This window comes from Sinohyriopsis cumingii, chromosome 2, assembly GCF_028554795.1.
Source record: "Sinohyriopsis cumingii isolate HCF-2022 chromosome 2, ASM2855479v2, whole genome shotgun sequence".
NCBI classification, from domain to species: Eukaryota; Metazoa; Mollusca; class Bivalvia; order Unionida; family Unionidae; genus Sinohyriopsis; species Sinohyriopsis cumingii.
In genome coordinates, this window is record NC_142962.1 from 38,897,148 (window position 1) to 38,923,159 (window position 26,012).

Genomic DNA, 26,012 nt, shown 5'->3' on the forward strand with positions numbered 1-26,012 from the left:
TTTTACATAGACCCTATATAGTCCCAGGGTGGTTAATGTTAAATTTACATAGACCCTATATAGTCCCAGGGTTTTTTGGCCATGTTAAATTCCCATAGACCCTATATTGTCCCACGATTTTTCTCCATGTTAAATTTACATAGACCCTATATTGTCCCAGGGGTCTTTTTAATGATAAATCCCATAGACCCTATAGTATCCCACTTCACTACTGTGATTGTATTGTTTTACAGATGCCATCAGGCCCAGTGGATTTATTGATAGAAATGGAAGTAACATCTTTACTTTCTTTTCCAGTGATAGTAATTTCATTTAGGGTATCGGATAATCTTTTCTGAAAACTAAGGATATGAACATTGCTATCATCAACAGTTGAAACTGAAGTAAAATAGTCATTGAATAAGTTAACCTTTTTCTCTTCATTATAAATGCAAAACGAAGCTTTATTTCTTGTGTCTACAAGTGGTGGAAGAGAATTTTAAGGACGTATCTATTTAAAATGTGATTGTGTACTTCTCCAAAATGTTTTAGGAACATTTTTTTTTAAATCTGAAAGATGAGCATCCATATTATCCATATTTTGCTTTTTAGCCCACGTTTCCATATTATTCACATTATTCCTGATTTGTTGCAGTTTATTCTAGTCGATTGGCCAGCCACGACTGAGGGCAATTTTGGGTGTTCTGTCCTTTTTAGTTATAATTTTTCTTAACTGGCAATCAGACCACGGTTTATCAGTTGGGCGAATTGCTACAGTTAACAGGGATTACAAAAAGTTTAGAATTGTTATAATTTGGTTTTTGAATATATGCGTTGCAACATCAATAGCAACATTTAATTTCTGACCGATTGAAATGATATTAACACCAATACATGGATACATTAAACTCTATCTTCACCGAAACAATTCTCATTGTCCTATCAACCAACTGTAGTAAACCCAATAAAAGTTTTATATACAACAAATGTAAACCTATGATGACAGCTGCGTCGACATCGTCAATTGATCAATTGACTGACATATGAATCTAACTTCTCTTCTCCATGTCAATGTAGTGGATCAATGTAACATAGGTAGTTATGAGAAGAAAAAAAAACATCACACTTGATTAAGATCCTTGCAGTGAAAATGTACTGGGTCAAAGGTCATAATCATAACACTTAGGTAAGTTGCATTAATTCATTATTGTACAGGATTATGCACGTTATATTATATGCCGTAACGTCATAAATAAGTGTTGGAGTGGGGTAATACAACACTTAAGAATAATACCGGGAACGGCACATTATATACCTGCCTCGTGTTTAACTGTCCTCTGTAAAGGCATTGGTAGTTATGATACACTGGGAATTATTAACCAATAGGTCTCAATGACATCGACCTTTGTTCAGGGCATGCTGAAACATTGTACTGCATTTCAGATACAAAAGTTAATCATAAAAAAATTAAAAGTTCGATTGTTTTTAGTTTATTCCGTAGCTGATCATTTATTTTAAAAGCGACGCGTAAACAGTTCTAATCGGCCATAAAGAGAGGTTTTCCATGGTATGATGTGTAAATTGAAACAAAAAGAAAGCAGTTAAGTTTAATAGACCATAAATAGCTTTCGAAGAAATGAAACAGAATCATATATGATACGCATGGTAGAAGCACGTTCGGCATTTAAAAACATAATTGTTGAAGAAATGAAACAGAATCATATATAATACGCATGGCAGAAACACGTTCGGCATTTAAAACCATAACTGTTGAAGAAATGTAACAGAATCATATACGATACGCATGGTAGAAGCTATTGCTTTAGACCTGCACACTGGCAGCCCAAGACATACGGTTGCGTGTTTAACTCGACCGAAGAAACAGTGGAACTCAGGAGCCCCCACCCCAACCCATACGGATGCGCAGCCCTATTTAGAATCACATCACGATGATAACCTCTGTATTCGTTTGCGTATTTTTTGCTTAATAAAGCGCACCCAGTAGTTGCTTGGTTTGTTGATCGTCGATCATTAAACCGGTCTCTGCATTTGCCTAATATGTTTTAACATATTTTAAAAAATGTAAAGAAAACAAAAACAGAAGTATTTTTACACGCATAACAGAAACCATCCATAACCAGTCTAGTGTGTATCGGAACTATTCCAGCAACTTTGCAACCGGTGCACTGATGCGTTGCTGAGTAATATAATTTAGTGTGCGTGTGTGTGTGTAATAGCTGTCATTGCTGCTTTAAACATTTCCCAGCATCCTCTTGTTCTTTTTGCCCTTGCCGAGATGTAAATGTATATAGAGTACAATTCCGGATGTTTATAAAAGTTTGATTTGTTCTATGCAAGCCACAAAACTTGGAAAGAAATGTTTAATTCTGCAAGCATATATGTACTGTTTTTATTAGAATTTGGCACATATTAATGATCTCCAATTCTGGTACATTTCTAATTCCAAATGATATGGTATCTTCTGTCAAATGGGATTCAATATGACATTTGTCTCAAGAACTGACCTAACATTTATCAATACTGTTTTCACAAAATGATCGCCAAAAAGTTGTTGTTGTTCTAGGGTTTAACGCCATTTTTCAGCACAAGATAGGCTTTACATGGCGGCCAGTATAACTGGTGGAGGAAGAACCCTGGAAAACCCAGGGAAGAACCACCTACCCACGAGAAGCTACTGGTAGGCTTTCATACGTACCCACGCTAGCCGAGCTCTGGACTCGAACCCACTAGAATTAGTTCATGATCTAGGGCACAGTGAAGCTTCGAAGAATGAATGAATTGGAAATTCAAGTGGTTTTTTTTATTACTTGCCAAACGACTTTTAGCGGATCAGTTTGTTCAAATTGGCATACAAAGATATATGACATTTAAGTGTCTGTGTTTTATGTACATTTGTCGCTGGAGTTCGGATATAATAAATATTTAAATTTTACTTAAAATTTAAATGCAAAATGGACCACTCCGGTCGCCTAAGTGGTTAGAGCGTCCGCAGACAGATAGACGGTCGGACAACATGATAACATAGTACGCTCCATCTAATGGCGGGTGTATGAAAAGTACCCAACTGCTATGATATTTTTGGGCTGCTTTTAATTACATTCAGGTTATCAACGTGGTAAATTCTGCAACTCATAATCAGTTGTATATTACTAATTACAAATTAAAAGATTGTCCATATTTCATCGCTGGCATTTTCTTCGAGAGAGAGAGAGAGAGATGTTTTAAAATGTTTTAATAAGAGCGTTTGGGGTTATACTAGAAGGACACGTTGAGTTTTGTAACATTTCTTAATTCAACAGAAAGATAATTGACCATTCCAACTCTTTTATACTCCTTTAATAGCACTGGCATCATTTATATGTGTGTATAACAGTTGATACAATCCTCTCTCCGAGTATATATTCGCAAAGTTTCAGAACTGGAAGTCTCTTTTAGGACTTGATAGATGATTCTACAGTGGATCATGGATGCAGGGAAAGATGGACAGATAGAAAAGAAAATGTCGACACTCTAGCGATTTCATTAAACGTAAAGTTGAGCCGGCAGCTTTGCATTCTCTAGACAGTAATATAAAATAACACGCTGATATATTTTATCGAGATTCGTCAATCTTATTGACTGTATAGAAAATTCAATTATCAACATTAAAATGTGCATGGTAAACAATTGGGCTAAAGTGGTGAGTGGTCATGAAGAAAAATTATCTTATCGTATGTATTCTCTTTTATACAAACACTTTGGTGATAATTTGGTATGACAATAAATGGTTACTTAGAGTAACATCTATATTAGATGATGTTGGTTAGTTTAGTTATGTAGAAATCAAAGTTTTGTATCAGTTAAATGGTTGGCAAATTCGGTAGGACAAAGACCATAAGATCAATACACACAAACTTGGGCACCTAACATCAATACGTCATCCAAAGGTCAAAATTACAGGTTATTTAAAGCAAGTTTGATATAGAAAAGATCTATTTCTCATTACCCCAAAAATATCTAAAAAGTGAATTAACTTTAGAACTGCAAGTCATAGGTTTCCCGTCGATACTGGAATGTGGGCTAATGTTCTCTATTGCACATTTTGTAAATCTCAAGAAATAGGTGATAAATATCAATATCTTCTATTTTGCTCTTATTTTCACTGTGAAAGACGAAAATGTATACCTCAGTTTTACACTATCATGACCACTCCGGTGGCCTAGTGGTTAGAGCGTCCGCCTCGGAAGTGGGAGGTCGTGGGTTCGAACCCCCGCCGAGTCATACCAAAGACTTACAAAAATGGTACTAAACAGCTTCCTCGCTAGACGCTCAGCATTAGGAGGTTAATGTTAGGACTGGTCGGCCTGGTGTCAGAATAATGTGACTGGGTGGGACATCATACCACATGTCTGCAGCATGATGCCCCAGTACTAGACATCACTATAAACTGTCACACTGCAGACATCGTAGCAATATGACTGAAACATTGTTAAAGCTACGTTAAAAATCCTAATCACACACACTATCAGGACTAACCTTTATAAATATAATCAACTAATGAATACAGGTAACTTACGACTCATAAAAAATATTTGCATTGTTTTCGATTGTGTTTTCCAAATAGTGCAAGCCCTGTTAAGCACTGTGTAATATCATCACACGCTATATACTCATGTTCCTTTTCTTCTATACCTCATACGTTGTAACCTGTACAACCTGAATGCAACAAAGTCTTGCCTTGTCTTGTCTTGTCAAGTGTATGACCTACTTGGCGATGCTACGGTGATATAGTAGAACAATGGACGGAGAGAGAAAGAAGCACATGCTCGAGCTATTTCATTAAATATACGAGTGATTGACTCTGGAATATTTAAGCAACTCTGCAATATCAAGTCTGTGTCAGTAAGAGATTTTATCAATTGTAAATTGTAAAAGTTGATTCCACTTTCAGGAGTGACGGTACTATCTTCACGTTTATTTTTGCCTCTCGTTTGTGGTAAGCAAATGTGTTTATGCTTCTCTCTCTCTCTCTATCTCTCTCTCTCTGGTGTCGTGCCAGCCTGTGTCTAGTAAAAGAAGAACAGAACAATTAACAGCAAACAGTACATTTTTATCTGACCATTGTAACTATATATAAAAAATCAGGAGACGCAAGCGATGAAACTTCAAATGGAACTGGAGGCGGCTTTAAATTAAAATATACATTTTTTGTAAATTCTGGTCCAAGTTATTGTTTTGCTTGAATCCTGTCCACGTTGAAGCAAAACTAGGTTTATCTAAATGATTTTCCCAAGTCTGTGCTTGCGGTATACATCTCCTTAATATGGTATAGCTGTGGTGGCCAGCGAATAAGGCGTTGGACTCGATCCATCTTCAATTGATCTTTAAATGTTATTCATAACTTTGTTGTGGCTAACAGTTGATCAGAAGTCAAATACATAATATACAGGAGATTGTTCTCATTAAAGGTATTGACAATTTGTAAATATAACTTTATTATAGACACTGCATTTCTAATTAGATATTCAGGAATTTTGTGTACTTAACTGAAAGTTAATTTCCGCACGCTTGGCGAGCTGGTGCACCTCAAGCCCTTTCATTCGACTGTATACGATCATTGTTAGGGATGAGCGCGTAGTCGGGAGGATTAGAACTCGAGAACCAGGCCTTTTAACTCTCGAACCTGTTTGATTATATTTTGGTCATTGATAATATTCTTCTTTTTACAATAACGGCACACAAATGCTGTCAGCTTTATATATATATATAAAGCTGACAGGATATAAAAGTTTCGAATAAACTGGACTCTTACAATTTAGATTGTAGATGTTCAACTTATAATTGTATTTTGAGACTTCATAGTCCTTAACAACACTGAGTTGAAATTCTGTCAACTAAAATTTTAGAGAGAATTTTAAGGCTAACTTAAAATTTCGTATCAGTCGTAAAATACGTATGTTATACTCGGATCAACAGTATCGTGTTTTTCAATGGGTTTTCAAGTGCGCAGTGAATGCCAAATGCCAAGCAAGAGGCGATAGCATTACTTCAATAATTGTTAGCTAGCTAACCTGGTTTCTAAGACTTCAAATGTTCCAAGAGTTATTTCCTTGAAGATAAAATCAAACCTGATCCTGAGCGAAGTGTCGAGACTGTGACTATAATTTTTCAACATTTTATTGGTTGACATGGAGTTATGGAAGCAGTCTGGAAGGTTACTTTCCTTCTTTTCTTTTTTTTTTTTAACACAACTGCCAGTGCGCACTTTTAATTGTGCATATATACATTTATAAAACAACAACAATATCTACTATGCGAAGATGATTTTCATTGCTTTTTCTTTAGCTTGTACTAATATTAATGTTCAGATGGCAGATAAAGAAAGATCAAGGGGATCCGTGGGTTTTAGTGATTAGACGTGGCTGTCTATTTCGTTTGTAATCTAGTATCTTACATTGTATAAGTGGAATATGGAAAGAAATATTTAGGTATTGAGGCCAAGGTCATATCAAGGTCGTAATGTTGTACAGTGCATTGCGGAAATAACTGAGTTTGAAACTGAAAACCATTCGCAAAATAAGAACTTAATGCCACTTTGACTTGTACAGAAATATTGGTCAGTTCCACCCCTTCTGGAAGTTTCTCTATTTCAGACTAATGCGCTGCTGGTGGAAATATATTATGTAGAAAGAAGAACATAAATGATTCTTTCACAGGGCGCGCCTCGTGTTTATTTAGATAAGTGGCTTTTATCACGGATTGCACCTGAGTACCAAATTACCTACACGTGTTATCGCTTTTTCTTTTTCAGACAAAACTACTTGCGAATAAATCGTTGATTACCTGGTTTGAGAAGATTTATGGATCATAGATGGGTCTATTTACTTATAAATTATTTAATTTCCCTGATTATCGTTAACTATAATTATTGTTCTTATAATATAAGGGTGTCGTTGTTTCCTCCAAAATTGATAAGTATAATGAATGTAATTAAAAAGGAATAGTAACTGTAGCCATTGATGCATCCTTTAGTGCTACACTATATGTAGATTTACGCATGAAAATAAAATGTTAAAATGACCCTGGGTTATGAATCCATGTTTACGGTACAACTGTATTGATTTATTCATACAACATCTTTTTGTCGACGTGGCAAGCAAAGCTAGTGTATGAGCATTTTTATGAAAGTAAGTTCATAAATATTTTATTTACTTTAAAATTCACTAGTCGATCAAAGACAAAAATCACTGATAATTGTTGACGCACAACTGCGGCAGTCAAGAAAAAAGGTTGGTTATTGCGAAAGGGTTACTTATAAAAACTGAACGATTTGATAAATGGCTACTTTATCTGGATGCAATTGAACATTGCTAAGAAGATCACAGTGGTGGAAGATAACATATGCAGTGTATGTCGGTACGTAGATAAAGAAATATATGGTTATTTTGAATCAAAACAACAAAGAAACGACTTTCGATTATGACAGAAAGCAATCTTTTTAAGCTGGTCTGATTGTGAAATATAGATGTATGATTAAATATATTCACATATTAAAGCAAGCATAATAATCTTTTTGGACACTTAAGTGAACCCGGCAATAACGTAGGTAAGGAATTCTTCATAAACCACACTTTATGGGCAAAATTCTTTCCAGGGTTTAGAGATAAAAAACGAATAATGGGTCAGTGAACAAGCGTGGAATTTTCTTAGATGAAGGGTGCCATTATTATTATGTGTTAGTCTGTAAGTACAGTCATCACCCTAAGGGTCTGCACCCATCTCACTCTCTGGCACTTCAAATAAATACGCTTCTTACCTGTTCTTATTACAATGATGAAAAAGGTTCCGACGTTTTGCTTATTTAGCATGATTTGCACCTGACACACATCACATCCTATCAATCGTTGGTAGAATGAAAAGAGTGGCTATTTACTTCTTAGAAACTATCTTTGGCTAAATTATCTTACATCATAAGTAAATGTTCTGTGCCCTAACTGTACAAATACAGTAAAACATCTTTTGCTGATAAACGTTTTTAAAAAAATTAATTTGCTAGGTTTTTAGAAACACTTTCAGGAGTTTGAAACAATTTTATTAATGTTTCCGATGGTCGCGTATCACAAAATATTCATATTCCCCATAAGTCATGGCGAAGTCGATTGTTCTAGCGAGGACAAAAAATAAATCACATTTTTTCAAAACTGTCTTCCGAATACCAGACAGCATGGACAATATATTTTCAATGCAAACTGAACATTTTACCATGGCGCATTTCGTATATTTGTATGCGTTTTTTTTTTGGGGGGGGTGTGGTGGGTTTGCTGGAAAGGTTGAAGTTAGTAATCCAACATAGGCACTATTTAGGGAATATTGGAGTAGATGTTTATATACATAATGTGGAAATATATAATATACTGAATATAGCAGCTGAAGGAGTCTGTACATATAGTAATTGAAGAAATCTGTACATACAGTAATTGAAGAAGTCTGTACATATAGTAATTGATTTTGTATTACTGATGCTGAGTTAACAAATCTCTTCCTAGAACGCGAGGAAAAATTAGTTTCTTGTCATATCCTCCTTGTCTCGGGTTTTAAATGATAATAAGATATATGTGTCTCCAATAAAATTGAGCAATAAAACATTTAAGAATTAATAGTTCAATAGTAAGCGTTAAGTCAATGTTTGCATCGGATCATATGAGGAATAGCTAATCTTATGAAATGTTTCTATATGTTCCAATCGCTCCAAAACATCTATATGAACTTTTCGTGAGGAAAAAAGTTCTCACGTAGATGTAAATGCTGCTATTTTCATCACATTCCTTGTCAGAATGAATATAGATTTTCGAGGTGGAACGCCAATGCGGAATAACATTGTTATACTTCACACGTGACTTTTATCCTGACTTTGGAATAATTGTACGTATTTCTATGCCCGTAGAGACTCGTTTAGCTGAAGACTAAAACATTATAAACACATGTGTTTATAACATGGATTCACTTTAAAATATTCAGTCTTGAAATAATTACACGAAAACGACAAGCATACGTATGCAATTAACAAAGAGAACTCACCAGCGCAACCCTTTCTCCCTTTGTCATCAACCATCAACAACAGGATATCTACATTTTGATTTTGACCGCCATCTTTTTATTAAAGGAATGTGAGAAAAATAATATTTCATTACACATTGGTGTAGGAAACGACAATTCCATGCGATGATCAAAGCCCAATGCGCTGCATACCTAGGCATCCAATCCGTGGCTTTGACCAAAATTCAACAAAGAAAGGTGGCGAGACAACCCTCGTGTCTGACTCAGATTCCGCCCGACTACCAATACCTTGTGTCTGACGCAAAAGTTTGGGTGCAATTTTCCTAACCTAAAGAGATAAATATAAAGGATTCCATTAATCAACAATAAAACATGTGCTTAAGATAGTTAATTTTTTAATTAAAAAAATGCAAACCCAGAGACCGTAAACCCTTCTCAATGAATTTGAAACTGACGCGATTTCAGCGTTTAAGAAACTGTTTACAAGCAGTCCTGGAGAGGAATATATCAGCATGATTTCTAAAGCTGCATTCTGTTAGCTGTAACTCACAAAGCTAAGTTCCCTGTTGGCCGTTTGCCATATAATGAGCGCTGGCTGCAAAACGTCAGTTTTATTCGCCCAGTTATGACGACGGAGCTAAGTATCAATCTACAAGTTAAAGCACTGTAGATAAAGAAACGTTGCCTGTGATGATCAGCCAGTATTTATATAGGATAAACCAAATGTATTTGGCACTTCAGACATGCTTTAAAAAGAAACAAGTCTAAACAGTTGTGCAATTCGAAAAATTATAAGTACACAAATCTTCGACAGCTTACAAGTATATTCATCCGCGCATGTCTGTCAGTATTTTATAATGAAAGCCATTTGAAATGATAACAACAAGATGATGTTACGTCAGTCTACGGAAACTACAGATCTGTAAAGTGATATTGCATTGTCCTTTAAATCTCAACACGCAGATTTTAAATTCAAATCACGTACCTTCGAGAAACAAATCCAACCAGAACTATAAACGATAAATGCCTTTTATCTTCTTTGCAACACTAATAATTAAATCCACTCCAAAGTATATATGTGTGTAAGGGTGCGTATTTAAGTTTGTAAAGAAGTAATAGTAATGGATATTGTTGTTTTAAATTTTTGTATATAAATATTTTATTTTAGAGTATTCTATGAAAAGCAAATTCTTTCAAACCTTAAAGAAAAGCAAATTCTTTCAAACCTTAAATTAGAACACTGATTTGGGAGGTATCTATTTAGAAGAAAATGACAATATTAATACATTATTTTTTAAAACTAGCACGAGCTGTTTTTCTTTTCAAATGCATGTACTTTTAGACAGCACACTACAGTCATTTTAGTACAGAGTTGATGGCACATTATATTTCAAATGATACAGTTCGGATGGACAGGGCATTATTTTTGGTTTGCACAAGATAAAGTCTTGGTCCAAAAAAGGCGCATTACACAATAGTTGGACATAATGTCTGATAAATATTATCAATCGTTCTAAAAGGTTGCAGCAAATTGACACAAAATTAATTGGTACTATGACCTTCTAGTCCACTCCTAGCAAGATTATACAAATACAAATTCTGCGGAATACAGCGTATATAATATTCTATCGAGCGATAGTCAGATCACGTTCTTTCTCTTTTCATTATTTGTGTAAATTATTTAATTGATATGGAAATATGGCGTTCATTTTTACCAATAAAATTAAATTAGTTAATACTGTACTATGCAGCATTAGGAAATGCTTCTTACAGTTATGGCATTACCATAAACGCCTAATATTTAACAAGGATATCTGGACTGGAAATTGTACATAAATATATCAGTTAAGAATGTAATGAAGACTAACATATGATGGCTTTCATTTCTTTCAGCAGAAGCAGCATATAATGGTCGATTACAATAATTTTGATTGTTAAGTTGGTATTTGCTTGCATGAGCCACGCGCCAAAACGAGAGGCTTGTAAATATTTCCCTGTCTTTAACCATCGTCAAAGTTGATTCCATTTTGTGGGTGAGACGCACAATAAATCTAATGAAACACGCCTCGTTCCACCCCCACCCCATGGCAATTGTTTAATTTGTAATTTGTGTGAAATGAAGCGAGGAAAACAGAGCTTTGTTGATACACTGAGCAACTACATCAACTGTTTTCGTCATAAAATTTTACATTCTCAACAACTCTATTATGAATTCTGAACTTAACTGGGATATACTCTGCGATCGTTCATTTGCACATGCCTTTATGTAAGGCACGAGGTCCAATTATGAGCTTCTCGTCACTTAGTTCTTCTGACAACACAAAGCGTCTGCAAAATGTCAGAAAGAATAACTATCCGTTACCACTAATGAGCTAATAAGCGGTGTTCTTTTGCTTTGACGAAGGCAGAGCAATCGCTGCAATGAATTCTCCACTTTTCCAAGGTTAAACAACAACAGATACTTTTTTTAAACTGCAAATTACAAATCACTGTGAGAAATGCACTGTTGTCACATTATGAACACCAGCAACCTTGTAACAGCGAAATGAACTATATATTTTATGAAAGCTTTGTATATCACATCCCCAGCATCCTGCAATTTTACCATTCAATATTCCCACCAATATACTCAAAATGCATTTCTCGTTTATCTTAAAACATCATATATGTCCTGATCTGCTCGAATACCTTCTTCGCCGAGTGAAATTAAGAAAGAATTATATTTAGAATGACAATCATTGAACGGAGGGACAAGCATAATAATACAAAAAAAGAAATATGAAAGAAACAAGCTTGACATTAAAATCAAAATTAACACTTGGCAAGCTCTATTGATGGTTGAACTTTAAACAAAATATAACAATTTCATCATGCAATTAATAGTCGGGAAAACAGTGCGAAGTAATGCATTATGCCTCTGCTCACAATCATCATATTTGATCATTTGTCTGTTTCTAAAAGTTATCTGAAAATTTAATGAAGGAAACAGAAATTTCACTATTTATTGGTAAAAGCAATAGATGTCTGTAAATTGTTAGATAATGAAAACCTAAGTGTAATATCATTATCAAATATACTACGCAATTAACAATACCAATAAAATCGAAGTGAATTCACGTATCTGGTTTTTATCACCAAAATATTTATAAAATGTTAATTAAAACATACACAAAAGAGTAGAAAACAAAACAAAAAGATGGAAACTTCTTAATTTTTTCTTTCACGCCTCAAAACGGCTTTCAGTGGCTACACAACAGGACATGCATGCGGTGAATCTTTCGAGTTAGAAGAGGGGTCAACCTGATATATCTATGTTTATATACTAGGCCGAAATGTATTGTCTCACCTTAAGTAGATTCGCCGGTTTTTAAGAACCAAAATCAAATGTTTAAAATATTGCTGAAAATGTGTACTCAGTATCCGACACCGGCTACATTCAAGTCTATAAAGGTTTCTTCTCTTGCAGATATATTTATCCTTTTTGCATTTGCTTTCATTAGTAACACAAAATGTCAACCTCCTTTGAACGGCACGTAACAAAAACAACTACTACCACTGTTATCACTGTCATCATTATTATTATTGTCATTAATAGTGGGAAAGGTATTGCTGTTGTCACTGCTTGTTACCATGGTGTTCACGCAATTGCCTCTGATCTTTCCTAAGTTTCTTGTAATGATAACAAGAATTAAATGTAGAACGTTATTAGCTGAAAATCCTGTTTAAGTCTAGAACATCGTTTTTATCTGAATCCGGTTCACGAATTCGTGTTTGTACATTTACTCTTAATCCAAGATTCTAACTACAGAGAAGACATATTGATGAGAATTGAGGTAAAGCTTGTAACAAAAGAAAATTGATATATGTATCTTTTATAATAATCTAACTATTAGAATAATTGATTGATGTTTGATATGGAATTACAAAATGGGACAAAGCAGGCAAACCAAGTTTAGATTTTTCTACAGAAACAAAATCGTCAAACCATGGCGAAACCGATTTGTTCGCACACTGGATCAAGAAAATCAAAAAGTTGAGTCTTGATACTGAATAAATCGACGTATCCGTGGATTTGTCAGGATGTTTCTTAAAATAATGACAATCAGTAAATACTGATACGTCATGTACCGGAGCAAAGAATTGAGCGACACTGAAAAAAAAAAACGAAAGTAAACAGCAATTAGTGGGAAGGAAGCAATAGCTTTCTACACCTGGCCCTCATTATGGATTTAATGGCTTCTTTTCTAAACATCAATTATAAGCAATGTAAAGCTTCACGAACGATATACAAATACACTTATCAGTCACTTGTATGAAAAGTGCCTCTGGTACGAGTTTGGTCATACCATAAAAGTATTCACGTAACCATACAAGCATTATAAAACTTCACAAAACATTCACCTTTCAGAAGTCTCGAATTATACGCGTTCTAATTCCCAAAAATATTATTTAGTCCAGGTGTGTTTGTCAACGGTGTTTTACATGCAGTATCAGTAGTGTATAAGATTTAGATGCTATCCCTACCCTACCACCTATCTATCCCTTTTTACAAAAATGTATACCTTGGATAAACCAAGGTGCCTTCCTAATGAGCAGGCTCCTCCCTGACCGAACCTTCCTCCTCGCCACAGCCGGACATTGAATTAATAAACGTGCATAGCACATATTAAATACATGAAGGGAGAGGCACTGTTTCCTCTCTTCGTGAACAATTAATTAACCCTCCACATGGCAATAAAAACCTAGGTGTTCCGATGTGACGTCATAGTGGCGACCAATCGCTACTGGCGTCACATACTGCTTGGTTGACACCTAGCGCAGATAATGCAGACTGGATTGTTACCTTTAACTCGAGTGTGTGCTGGATCTATCCGCACTCGAGTATAGCCTTACATTCATATTGCTAGGGTTTATGAAGCCAGTCATATTGACCCAAGACCTGACGGCTCATTTAAATAGTGCCTTTTATGCACGGTAATGCCTGGGGGATGAGGCTCTAATTCCTTCCCCCGGGATCAATTAAATAGTCCGCTTATGGACATTAACCAGACGTGCATGCCCGTATGGGCGAAAACGTCTATAATTTAAACGATGATGATGATGATGCTCTCAGCTTTTGGTAAAAGTGGATTAAGAGCTTGTAGCACTGTAGCTCCTTTTTTTTTTACTTTTAACTGGTGATATCCATACACCACCTTCTCTTTTAAATCCTAATGACTTTAAAAATTATCTTCCACCTTTATTCCCAACTATGATATTACGTAATAAAATTTTCCTTTATTACCTTTTGCGGAAGTTCATAATTTATATGTATCGATTTCATAATAGCGCCAGTGTTCAATTCCCCAATTTTAGATGACGCTTAATAAATTCATAGTGATCTATATCTATATACAAACCATGTTAATGTCTTCATTAAAAATATTACTCATAATTATCCTCCACCACTCCGGTGACCTAAGTGGCTCAAGTGTCCGCCTCGGATGCGGAAGGACGCAGCTTGCTGGCAGCTGCCTCGCTGGACAATCAGCATTAATAGATTAGTATTAGGAATAGTCAGACTGGGGTCAGGATACTGTGACTCGGTGGGACGTGATGCTAAATGTCTGCGACAGGATGCCCCGGTGCTGGACATTACTATAAACTCCCACAATGCAGACATTGTAGTGATATGACTAAAATTGTTAAGCTAAATTTAAGTAAAAAAACACATAATTATCCTTCTTGGAATCCCTCGTTAGATAAATTATTAATATAAGGTTCATTAAGTAGCACATATTTATCACAATAAAATTATCGAAATTTTCCTAATGAGGATTATCCAGTTCAACTCCAACAACAAAAATATAAAACATCGTGAAAAACATTTAACAGAGAATGAAGCAACGCAGACCTCGAAGAAATAGAAGAATACCAACAGGCGTTCAAAATTATCATTGCAAACAGAGTATATAAAAAGAGATAACTGGTAAACCTTTTTATAGAAAAGAATGAAACGTTTGGGAACTCATTTTAGATAGGAAACTTTATTTTTTTTATCAAGACACATCTTCTCCTACCTTGCATGGCCTCACCTGCTCCATGTCAAGCAAATAAAATCATCGTTAATGAAATTGTTTTAAGTGGCGATAAGAACTAACTGGAGGAAAAGAAATATGATGTTGTGTTAGTGATGCAAGAGGAGATTACAAATTGCTTAAGAGATTACTCGTCACAAAATGGAGCACGTAAGATGTCAAGTGTGTTTATAGTACCGACTTGAGTAAAACATGAAGAAACTTTGAAAACTTTGTGAACTACAGCTTTTTTGACAATTCGCAAGTAGATCACAGAAAATGTCAGAAGAATTAACTCAAAACGGATGGCTTGGGGGTTTGAGTATTGTATAATGGCTAACAACACGCACAATATCCGACACCAGATGCATCCATTGTTTAACTTTTTCTTGTCGAGTTTTGATATCGTAAATTTTACAAATATGTTAATGCATCGTGCATGTTGAATTGTGGTAGTAGTAGTAGTAGTGTTCAGAAGTGGAACATCACTGTCTTTGTAAATATCTCACGAGAAGTCAAAAAGCCCTTGATTCGCCTAAATATTACTTTTTGCGAGCAGAAAACTACTTTCAAAATGTTCTGGGACTTTTCAAGTCATGATGATACCGATGTCGACAGCACTTCAGGAAAAGAATTTGTCTGTTATTGTCGATTGTGACAATAGATTCAAGCTCGTGGTTCACACCATTACAGTGGATAGAACAGTGTTTTTAGTCTTCTTTTAATGTACAAATCTGATGACAAAGGCACATAACGATGTTTCCACAACTAAAGGCAACAACTTGATATATACTTACAGCATCAAAGAGGCGCTGACGCAGACAAGAGAGGAAAATCTTTCCGACATTATTTAGAGGGAAGAAGTCACTTACTTTCTTCATTTGGTCTTCGTATAACATTAATCGGCCTCTCTTCCAAGCATCATTAAGCAGCAAATACATGCTGAAGAATTTCATATTTTCTTTACTGGTTGCTTATCTACAACGGACTTCTGCTTTGAGTTTTTCTCATGAAGTAGTTCACATTGTGAATTGTTGATTGAACAAACCAAATGTAACTTATAACTTTTTCATCAAGCCAGTCTGCAATTTCAAAGATTTACCATCTTGTAATGTGTCTATCCCCAGCTGCTCCTACTACCCCCTCCACCCCAGATTTTGCAGTCACATCAACCTATTTGAACTTTTTTCACAAGACAAGATTTGAGGAGAAGCATATATAGTAAAAAGTATAAGCATGAATATATATATATATATATATATATATATATATATATATATATATATATATATATATATATATCTTCTTCAGAACGAAAGAAGGCCTCGTTATATACTCTCTCTCTCAGACGTGGTCTAGTGGTTGTGTTAGGACTGGTCGGCCTGGTGTCAGGGTAATGTGACTTGAGAGAGAGAGAGAGAGAGAGAGAGAGAGAGAGAGAGATGCATCTTAGAATAAGGAAATACAGCAATCACCACCCACTCCTACAAGTTTCATAATTTACATAACTGTCTTACTGGTGGGAAATTGCAAACGAGATGCAGTACACCAAATCTTCGCTCTGGAGAGAATATCTCACGCTAGTCTCGATATGAAGCAAATAAAATTGGGTGCACCTAACTGCTATACATACTGCATAAAGGCAGGGCTTGTGTGCGTTATCTACATTTATTTCAGGACAAAACATGGGTACAAGTGTTATTATTATCTTAGCATTACATTTTTATTGTACAATATTATTTTGTCTCATTGTGACAGCCTGATAGATGCTTAGTACAAGGTTAACGATAGTGTTATGAAAATTGTTTTTAGTTAGTTTATTTACGGCAGCAGTCCCCAACCTTTTTTGTTCCTACGGGTACATTTGAGAGTTTATGAGAGTGGCGGGCACCAGCCACTACCACTTATAAAACTAAGATGTGTCTTGGCATAAACATAACGTTGACGTACCTTTCGAGTTTACAGTCATAATGTATATTACCAGCTCATGGCTTTCATTACTGATTATATCCTACTCCGTAAAATCGTATAATTTTGATTACTAAATTTAGGAGCCATAAACAAAAGCACCACAAAAAAAAAAAATGGATTGGCTGGCGCCATGGTCACTGAGTTGGTGACCACTGATTTACGGTATAACATGAGTAAATTTGGGTTTGTTCTTTATTTAATTCCTAACATAAGTGAATTTGGGTTAGTTCATTGTGTAATTCAGAACTTGGGTGAATTTTGGCGAGTTCTTTCTTTAAGGCATAGAATTAGTAAATGCTGGTGCGTTCTTTATTTAGTGTATGACATGAGTGAATTTTGGATATTTAACGTTACAGCTTTTAGTCAGCATGCATGAGTAAACGGTAACAGGACTATCAACAATTACTCACCCTGCAACCATTACATGACTCATTAAAAATATTTTACATTTTATGGTATTCCAAAAGTGTCAAAATGTTTGCAATGGTATCCAAATATCGTTGCAACTCTAAATGTTTTTGATGTAGCGGTTATTTTTGCTGCTTAAATAATAAGATTCGTTGTTCCAACGGTATTTTTAACACTGCATTGTATTTATATTACTTGTAACAAAATTCAGTAAGCGTTGTAACAATATTCACATACGTACGCAACAGTCATTTTTTATTATTGCAAAGGTATATGTTCTCGTCACACAGGCACTTGTAGCTTTGCAACTAGGAAAATTAGTTGTAACGCGTTGATATTCCAATTATAGTTATAAAATGTACCGTTGTGACATCAAACAAATACAGCCGCACGGGTAGTTCAAGATGATTTCAAGTGTAGGTGAATGTGGTTACAACGGTAATATAAATACCGTTGCAATGTTATCAGTGCTAATAATACTGTTGCAAAAGTACATATTGTTGTTGCAAAGGGCAAATATTTGCCGCCGTTGCATCTACAAAATTTAACGTTGCAACGCTGATCCATACAGTAGCGAGATATTTTGATATCATTGCAACTAAAGCGGTAATTTGACCTTTTGGAGAACCACAAACTTACTTGATCTATCTAACATGCAACATCTGGCCTCTTTGTTTCCTTTTCACGTAGCTTCTAATGAGATGTAAATACGAAGAATGTGAACCAGCGATATTTGAAAAGTAATCTTTCCTTTCATATCAGAGTTGTGCGTCGTTTGATCATTTTTTCTCTTTTAGATTTTTCACATTAGGGAGGATATGATTATGCCAAATGGTGAGTTGATAGTAATGGTACTGAGCTGATAGTATCCCACTTGAGCGTCTAATATTAAATAAATACATTGCAAACTCCACCCCCACCCCCATCAGCTTCAGTAATATCATCTCCTATCCAGTCAGGGCATGCCATTTCCTAAGTCTTAATTTCACCTACAATTTTGACCTCTACTAAGCAGATACTTCTATCACCATGTCCAAATTTATCCATCCCATCAGGAAACCAGAGGTGTTCCCTGGTAACATATATGCCTGCACTCCCAGATCATAGAAACTGAGGAAAGAAAGTGCAACTAGGCTGAACTTTACTGTAGATATAATTATACATACACCGTATGTTGCAGAAACCGCACATTAAAGACGGCGTCAGAAGCAACGCTGCAAAATAACAAGTTTAATGTATACACCGATGCATTCGTTGATGTTAACTCTCTGATAGTTCACGGTATTTCGCCTCCTTGAGTCCTGAGAGCAATATAAGTAGTATCAATTAAGATTACTCCATACATAACTGTGGGAAATGTGAAAGTATAATTAAAGTTGTCAGGATTGAAGGAAAGTTACTGACTATTTCTATAATTGATAAATTGTTAATATGTATCACCATGTCGTACCGTAGAAGCTCAGTCTTTTGCAGCTGATCTCTGTCTGACTCTTCGCAGAATATTTTATATAATATTACTATATGTCCTTTCGGTAAGGACTCTCTTTTTCTCATATAAATGAATTAAAGTAAGAATTTCTTTATTTTGCGTAACTCTTTAGTTCATAGTGTTCGCGGGAGCTGTGCGTTCTAAGCGATCAATATATATGTGTGTGTGTGTGTGTGTGTCTCTCAAAAAGTACGTTGTAATTAAATTTACACTTAAGTTAGTGTATACTGGACACACTAAAAGAAAATGATATTTTTGCCGTACCTCCCAGTTTCGTTTCTCGAAATTATAAGAAGACTAGACGTTTTGTCAAAGCTGATCAATTTTTATGGTTTAACGGCCGAACTAGGTTTTGACATGTTTATATACAGACAGTTTATCATAATTTTGTAATTTTGTTCAAGTTTGGTATAAAAGCATACGTAACCCATTTTTCAAAAATGGACTTAACTTGAAGCAATTTAGGGAATCAGGAAATAACGGCTTGTTGATTTATCGGCATGGCGCATGGCATTGGATTAAACGCATAAATCACGATTTAAATCATTTTAACAGTTAGTTCTATCCGGAAGACGGTTCTCTTCTCTTGGTCATGTGCATTGATTTTCAGCCACTACATATGGAGAGATAACATAATTTTTGGGAAAGGTTAAGGCTGCTGGTGTTTTGGGGTAACGAATAACTCAGACAGGACACAACGAAACATTATTAGATTTTGCTGTGCTTCCCATTTTTTAGAATGTAATCCCGAAGATCAAGTAATATTTTTCCCGATCTAAATTCTGTAATGAGTGCACTTGTCTTTCATTTCTTAACATAATTCTTGAAAAAGATGTACATGTGTTGGGACTATATACTAAGTGATGTCGATTGAACACGCCTGTAATAATGGAAAAGATCTACGCCTATTAGGACTTGTACTAAATATGATGCCGATTGAACAAGCTTGCGGTGTTGGAAAAGGTTTATAAGATAAGAAACGCTCTAAGGCAGTAATTACAGAAACATTGGGTCTAATCTAATGTTTGTATTTAACGGCATAACAGGTCACGTGCTAAAAGAAAGGGTGTTCTGACAAAATGCTCCACTAGTAATGGTGAAAGTACTTTGCCCGTATTGAAGTGAACATATGATCTGTCGAATTCAAGAAAGAACGCACATGATATCCGACCATACGGCTTTGCGTGTTGACATTTATTGCGCATGTGTAACCTAGCGAAGTCTATATTTCAAACGGCTGAGAATACACCTATACGTTTGCCTTTATATCTATTTATTTTGTGGGAGAAAATTAACCTGAAGACGGTACGATAAAGGAAAAATACTGTCCCACAGCTAAAAAAAATGGTTAACATTTGGAATAGTGAGTTTTACCTCAGACTTTTTTTTTATTCTTCAGGCTGTTTATTTTGTCCGATTTTTGGAATCGAGTAAGGTTTATGATGGAGAGCAACCCCCCCCCCATGTGTCCTAAGCTATTTGAGGATGAGTGTTTTGTGACGTCCGCCCACATTTTGAAATTTCTGATTGTTCAACTCCATAAGCTGTTACAGAAAAGTCTCAAACAATATATCAGTTTTTGTTTCGCGTGTCATTGCCCATGTGGTAATTAGCATACTAGTGCCCATGTTGTGATTAGCATCTTATTGCCCATGTGGTAATTAATATACTGTTTCCCATGTAGGGATTGGCATTCTATTGCCCATGTGGTAATTAACATACTATTGCCCATGCAGTGATTAGCATCCTATTGCCCATGTGGTAATTATCATACTATTGCATATGTAGTGATTAGAATCATATTGCCCTTGTGGTTATCAGCGTACTATTGCACATATGGTAATTAGCGTACTAGTGTGCATGTGGTGATTAACGTGTTGACTAAGTCATATTCTTGAACACGTGTATCTAGTTATTTTTGTCAACAGACTAAATACAAAAGTCTGCGCCTTATTGGAGTATGTTATACTCATTAAAGTATCCATTATATGTTAGAGTGGTGTGTGTGTGTGTGTGTGTGTGTGTGTGGCTATGATGTGAATCACCGCAATCTATAATTGATTAACCATCATCTAACAAACAAAACATTACCAGGGGTGCTTGTATCCTTAAAAATGGTTGTGCCTAAATAATGAAATCAATTATTTTGTTAATGTTAGTTCGGCTAATTAAAAGTAGCAATCTCCATTTTACAATCATAAATAAAGTCAGCAGCAAGTCCGGACAACAAAAAAAGTTTAATGAAGCAATTTGTTTGTCGCAGCGTCCTCTCAGTATGTATGTATGTATGTGTGTATGTATGTATGAAAGTATGTATTATGTATGTATCTATGTATGTGTGTGTGTGTGTGTGTGTGTGTCTGTGTATGTATTATAGATGTATGCATGTATTATCGTTTAACATCACCTCAGCACAATAGTGGTTATATGGTGCCAACTAATAGCAATGACTAGAAATCATGTGCCATTCAATCTTGCTGCCAAACAATTGTGCCTTTACTTAGTCCAATACATCCGACCCCAAATCCGTAATGATGGACTATTTGTGGGGCTGATATAACCTATTCATAAAATGGAAGAATTGTTTGCAGGCATATAGTCTACAAAATAGCTCTGTACGTTTGAGATACTTATAGTTATTTCTCGCTCTCATGAGCTACCGTTGGTTGAAGGGTTCTTTTGGCGATATGTACAGAAAGCTTCTGGATCCAGTCCTATGTTTGACGACTTCTGCATCAACGTGGGATAAGACAACCATATGCCCTGTGGTTATTTTGAACTTCGAGGCTACCTACTGTTGTTATCAAATACCAGCGTGTTTCGGACAGATTTGCATGCAGCAGTTGCATATTTTAATGAACAGGTGATATCTGAACCATAGCGCGTCCATCGGTATCAGCAGATTTGGGGGCGGGGAAGGGGCTAATCTAAAGGACTAGAATTTACCCGAATATTTATCAAAATATCAAGGCACATAGTTCACATTTCTGGTCAAAAAGGTGTAACTTTGTCTCTCAATGGATTTTATATTCATTGAAAATGCTCTTGAAGGCAATGCTACATAGTATAGTGACTCTAGCTTGTATATCAAAGGGACTAGAAACTCCAGAGTTGCCAGATATCAGCCGTTCACTTTCGATGTTCAAACGAGGTCCGCAGTAGTCATCTTGGTGGTAAGTTCAAAACCACTGTATAGGTGAGTTTGCCGTCAGAGTTGGAAACGTAGCTGTGCATATCCAGGTCACACGCCGAATTTAGTAGCAACATTCTTCTGTTGAACAAAATTATATTTCAACATTTCCTGTTTAAATTCAGATTTAATATGCTGGTAAAATAGGTACCAAAAGACGCATCAGCTTTCCCCCTCCAGTCTGATAAAATGATTATAAAGTCAATGATAAATAGTGACAAAATAAAGTTCATGACAAGATCTATTTCTGCTATGATGTAGGAATGGAAGCTAGCACATATGGGAGGGGCATTACACCACTCCACCCCGAATTGAAACTCTAAACATCTTTTGGCCTACATTCCTAGAACTTAATAGATTACCCCTTTGCCCACCACCCCGACAATAATTCTGCGGGCGCCCCTATATAAAGGAAACTTTTATTTTAAATTATGAATTCTGAAAATGGATAAATTAAATAAATTACTGATTTAAAATTAGCAACAATACATTTTCCAATTGACTGAGAGCCACACATGTAAATTTTCTTCACGAATCTTGCATGCAAGTTCGATGAAGTGACGTGTTAAAATAGAAGAAAACAATATTTATTTTTAAATCAACGTTGGAGGCAAATGTTTTATGGCATTAATATTCATCTTTTACCTCTCAATTTTCAAAATATTTTGTTTAAAACTTAAAATGAATTACAACAATGCGCTCTCACAGCTTTAGCTTGTTTACAAAATACGTTGTTTACAAAATACGCATAATGAATCAATTTCTCCAGAGAATCAACAATTCTAAATTATTCTTACGGGCACTGAGAACCATATTTCTGCAAACCACTAGCGAGAAGGTGATGTTTTATGCCCTAGGTAAGGTGATTCGTTTCACTTCTAAGTTAGTCTCATACAGTACACATGGAAAATTCGACATTCTTACACGATTTCGTTATGAGAAATGTTTCGTGAAGGGCGTTACCCCCATGATATCCTGCTGTTGATTCATAACCTTACGTAGTAGTTTGATAATTGAGAGAAATTTGGGAAATTTCGAATCCATAAACTGTGAAAACCTGTCAAGAATATATGAAGACTGTAAGTCGCTTGTCTTATTGAATATTTGACATTCATTGGAAAGTGGCACACGATTCTATCACATCTGTTAATACTGAGTAAAACTATGCACGCTTTTGAAGTGGTTTAACAGAATTAAAGTCTGGGATATTCATATTTTGAATAAATTTATAATTTAAGCCAGTTTATGTATTTACTAGACTTGCAACAATACATACGTATTAAAGCCATGCCAATGCTACAGGATACTTTATTGTTCACACGAACTAATAATCTTCATTGCTAAAAATACAGGTAAATCTGAAACAAAAACTAGTCCTTGCCGCCTCTTATTGCATTTTTTTTAAACGTCATTATGTCTCAACGGCATCCACAAGACACGATTGTCGATGATACGCAGGTACCATCTCAGTAAGCACCGCTTATCAATTTTTAAATAATCCAATTCCTTTCTTGGGGTAAACGTACCTTAAAAGACTGTTTCTTGGCCTTGAAAGAGCTTACCCTATAATGTCTGCTGACATAAACAATATATAGAAAATACTTACAGATTTTGTTTCTTGTGTTGTCAGTATAATTTCCCGTCTCTGGTCTTCCACTTTTGGAACCTCTGTCTCATCTTCTGTGACCTCGTGGCCCTCACGTGCCTCCACCACAGGAGCCAGCCTTTTCCCTGTTTTGTCCTTATAGGTCTGATGGGCCTGTTGGGTTATCACCGGTCTAACTTGAGTCCCTCCTGGGCCCGGCCATGTTCCCGTGCCGGTTGGAGGACGTCGTATAGGAAATTCAACGTTATCATAAGGTTGGTTATCCATTATATTTAGTTCTGTCCCCCGCTTCAGAGAGTCTATTAATCCTGATGTCCGACTGAATGCCAATGAAAAATATCCGTTACACTACAAGACTGCACACAAGCGTGGAACACAAGTCTGACCTAACTTATCCGAAACAATCGTGTAAATGCTGCAACAGAGAAATAAACAACTAGTGAGATTGGCAGGCATAGTTTGCCTTTCTCTCTCCTGAAGTAATTTGGTTTCTGCGCAATTCGATACCTCCCCACTGCCAACGTGTGCCTTGGGAGGCTGGGAATAAAGCATTGGTTCCTACATCTTTAAAGTCTATTTCTTCTCTCTCAGCGCTGTTCAGCAGCCCTCTCGGGAGACATACTCAGAGAAATCCCGATTCGTGCCTACATTACCGTACCACTTTGACATTTCTGCCTCATCTCATCATAGATTGAATCTAATCAGCAAGGCGTCGGTCAACAAATGGCACCAACTGAATCTGCCAGAATGTCGATGGGTGCAGCGATGAGATCGGTACAAATCTGAATAAGTAATCGATTTTCCTGAAGTTCAGATATGCATGGATACGCGACCTTAAATCAATGGACAGCTGTATGAATATCAAACCTCAGAGAGAGAGAGAGAGAGAGAGAGAACAGTTTTACCATAATATGTTATTTTAGACGATAAAATTTAGTCTGCAGCTTAGATAATACATAATTGCATGTAGTTTAAAGTATTTAGTCTTGCCTGCTTATATTTATTTTTCGGTAGCCTCATTGTCAACGTGAACATTTTATTGGAGGTTCACCATTTGCTGAATTCGACTGAAACTTTCTTATAATAGTAATATATGAAGAAAAGATAAAAAAAAATTGTACTTAGAGCTCTTGCCTTGCCTGCTTGAACATAAATACATACCGTTATAGTACTGTTCACGTGTAAGACATCTCCTTCCAGGCATTCTATGTTTGTTAGAATGATGTCAGTATTTCTAATCTTTACAGTGTACATGTATTTTGATTGTCAGTAGTTCTAATCATTATACTGTATCTGAAATGCCAATAGTGCTAATTATTATAGTGTATTTGGAATGTCACTGGTACTAATCATTATACTGTATTTGGAATGACAACAGTGCTAGTCATTATCCTGTATTTGGATTGTCAGTAGTGCTAATCATTATATTGTATTTGGAATGACAACAGTACTAGTCATTATACTGTAATTGAAATGTCAATAGTGCTAATCATTATACTGTATTTGGAATGACAACAGTGCTAGTCATTATACTGTATTTGCAATGTCAGTAGTGCTAATCATTATATTGTATTTGGAATGACAACAGTGCTAGTCATTATACTGTAATTGGAATGCCAATAGTGCTAATCATTATACTGTATTTGGAATGTCAATAGTTTTAATCATTATCCTGTAGTTGGAATGTCAATATTGCTAATCATTATACTGTATTTGGAATGTCATAGTGCTAATCATTATACTGTATTTGGAATGTCAATAGTTTTAATCATTATCCTGTAGTTGGAATGTCAATATTGCTAATCATTATACAAATAATTATAATGTATCTGGAATGAAACCAGGGCTAATCATTATACTGTATTTGGAATGAAAACAGGGCTAGTCATAATGCTGTATTTGGAATGTCAACAGTACTAGTCATTATACTGTATTTGGAATGTCAACAGTGCTAGTCATTATACTGTATTTGGAATGACAACAGTTCTAGTCACTATACTGTATTTGGAATGACAACAGTTCTAGTCACTATACTGTATTTAGAATGACAACAGTGCTAGTCATTCTACTGTCATTGGAATTTCAACAGTGCTCATTATTATACTGTATTTGGAATGTCAGTACAGTAGCGCTAATCATTTCACTATATTTGGAATGTCAGTACAGTAATGCTGATCATTATACTGTATTTGGAATAACAACAGTGCTAACCACTATACTGTATATTGGAATGACGACATTGCTAGTCTTTGTACT

At 35.6% G+C, this 26,012-nt stretch overlaps 1 protein-coding gene across 1 annotated transcript in view; it reads right to left on the minus strand.

Annotated features, from left to right (window-relative positions):
* Positions 1-24,386, minus strand: part of LOC149804683 (uncharacterized) — a 99,392-nt gene extending 75,006 nt beyond the window's left edge. Inside the window, exon 1 of the mRNA XM_089942983.1 lies at positions 23,757-24,386. Within this exon, the coding sequence (XP_089799109.1) occupies positions 23,757-24,023 (267 nt within the window). The 5' untranslated portion in view covers positions 24,024-24,386. The remainder of the gene's footprint in view (positions 1-23,756) is intronic.
* Between the last annotated feature and the right edge of the window lie 1,626 nt (positions 24,387-26,012).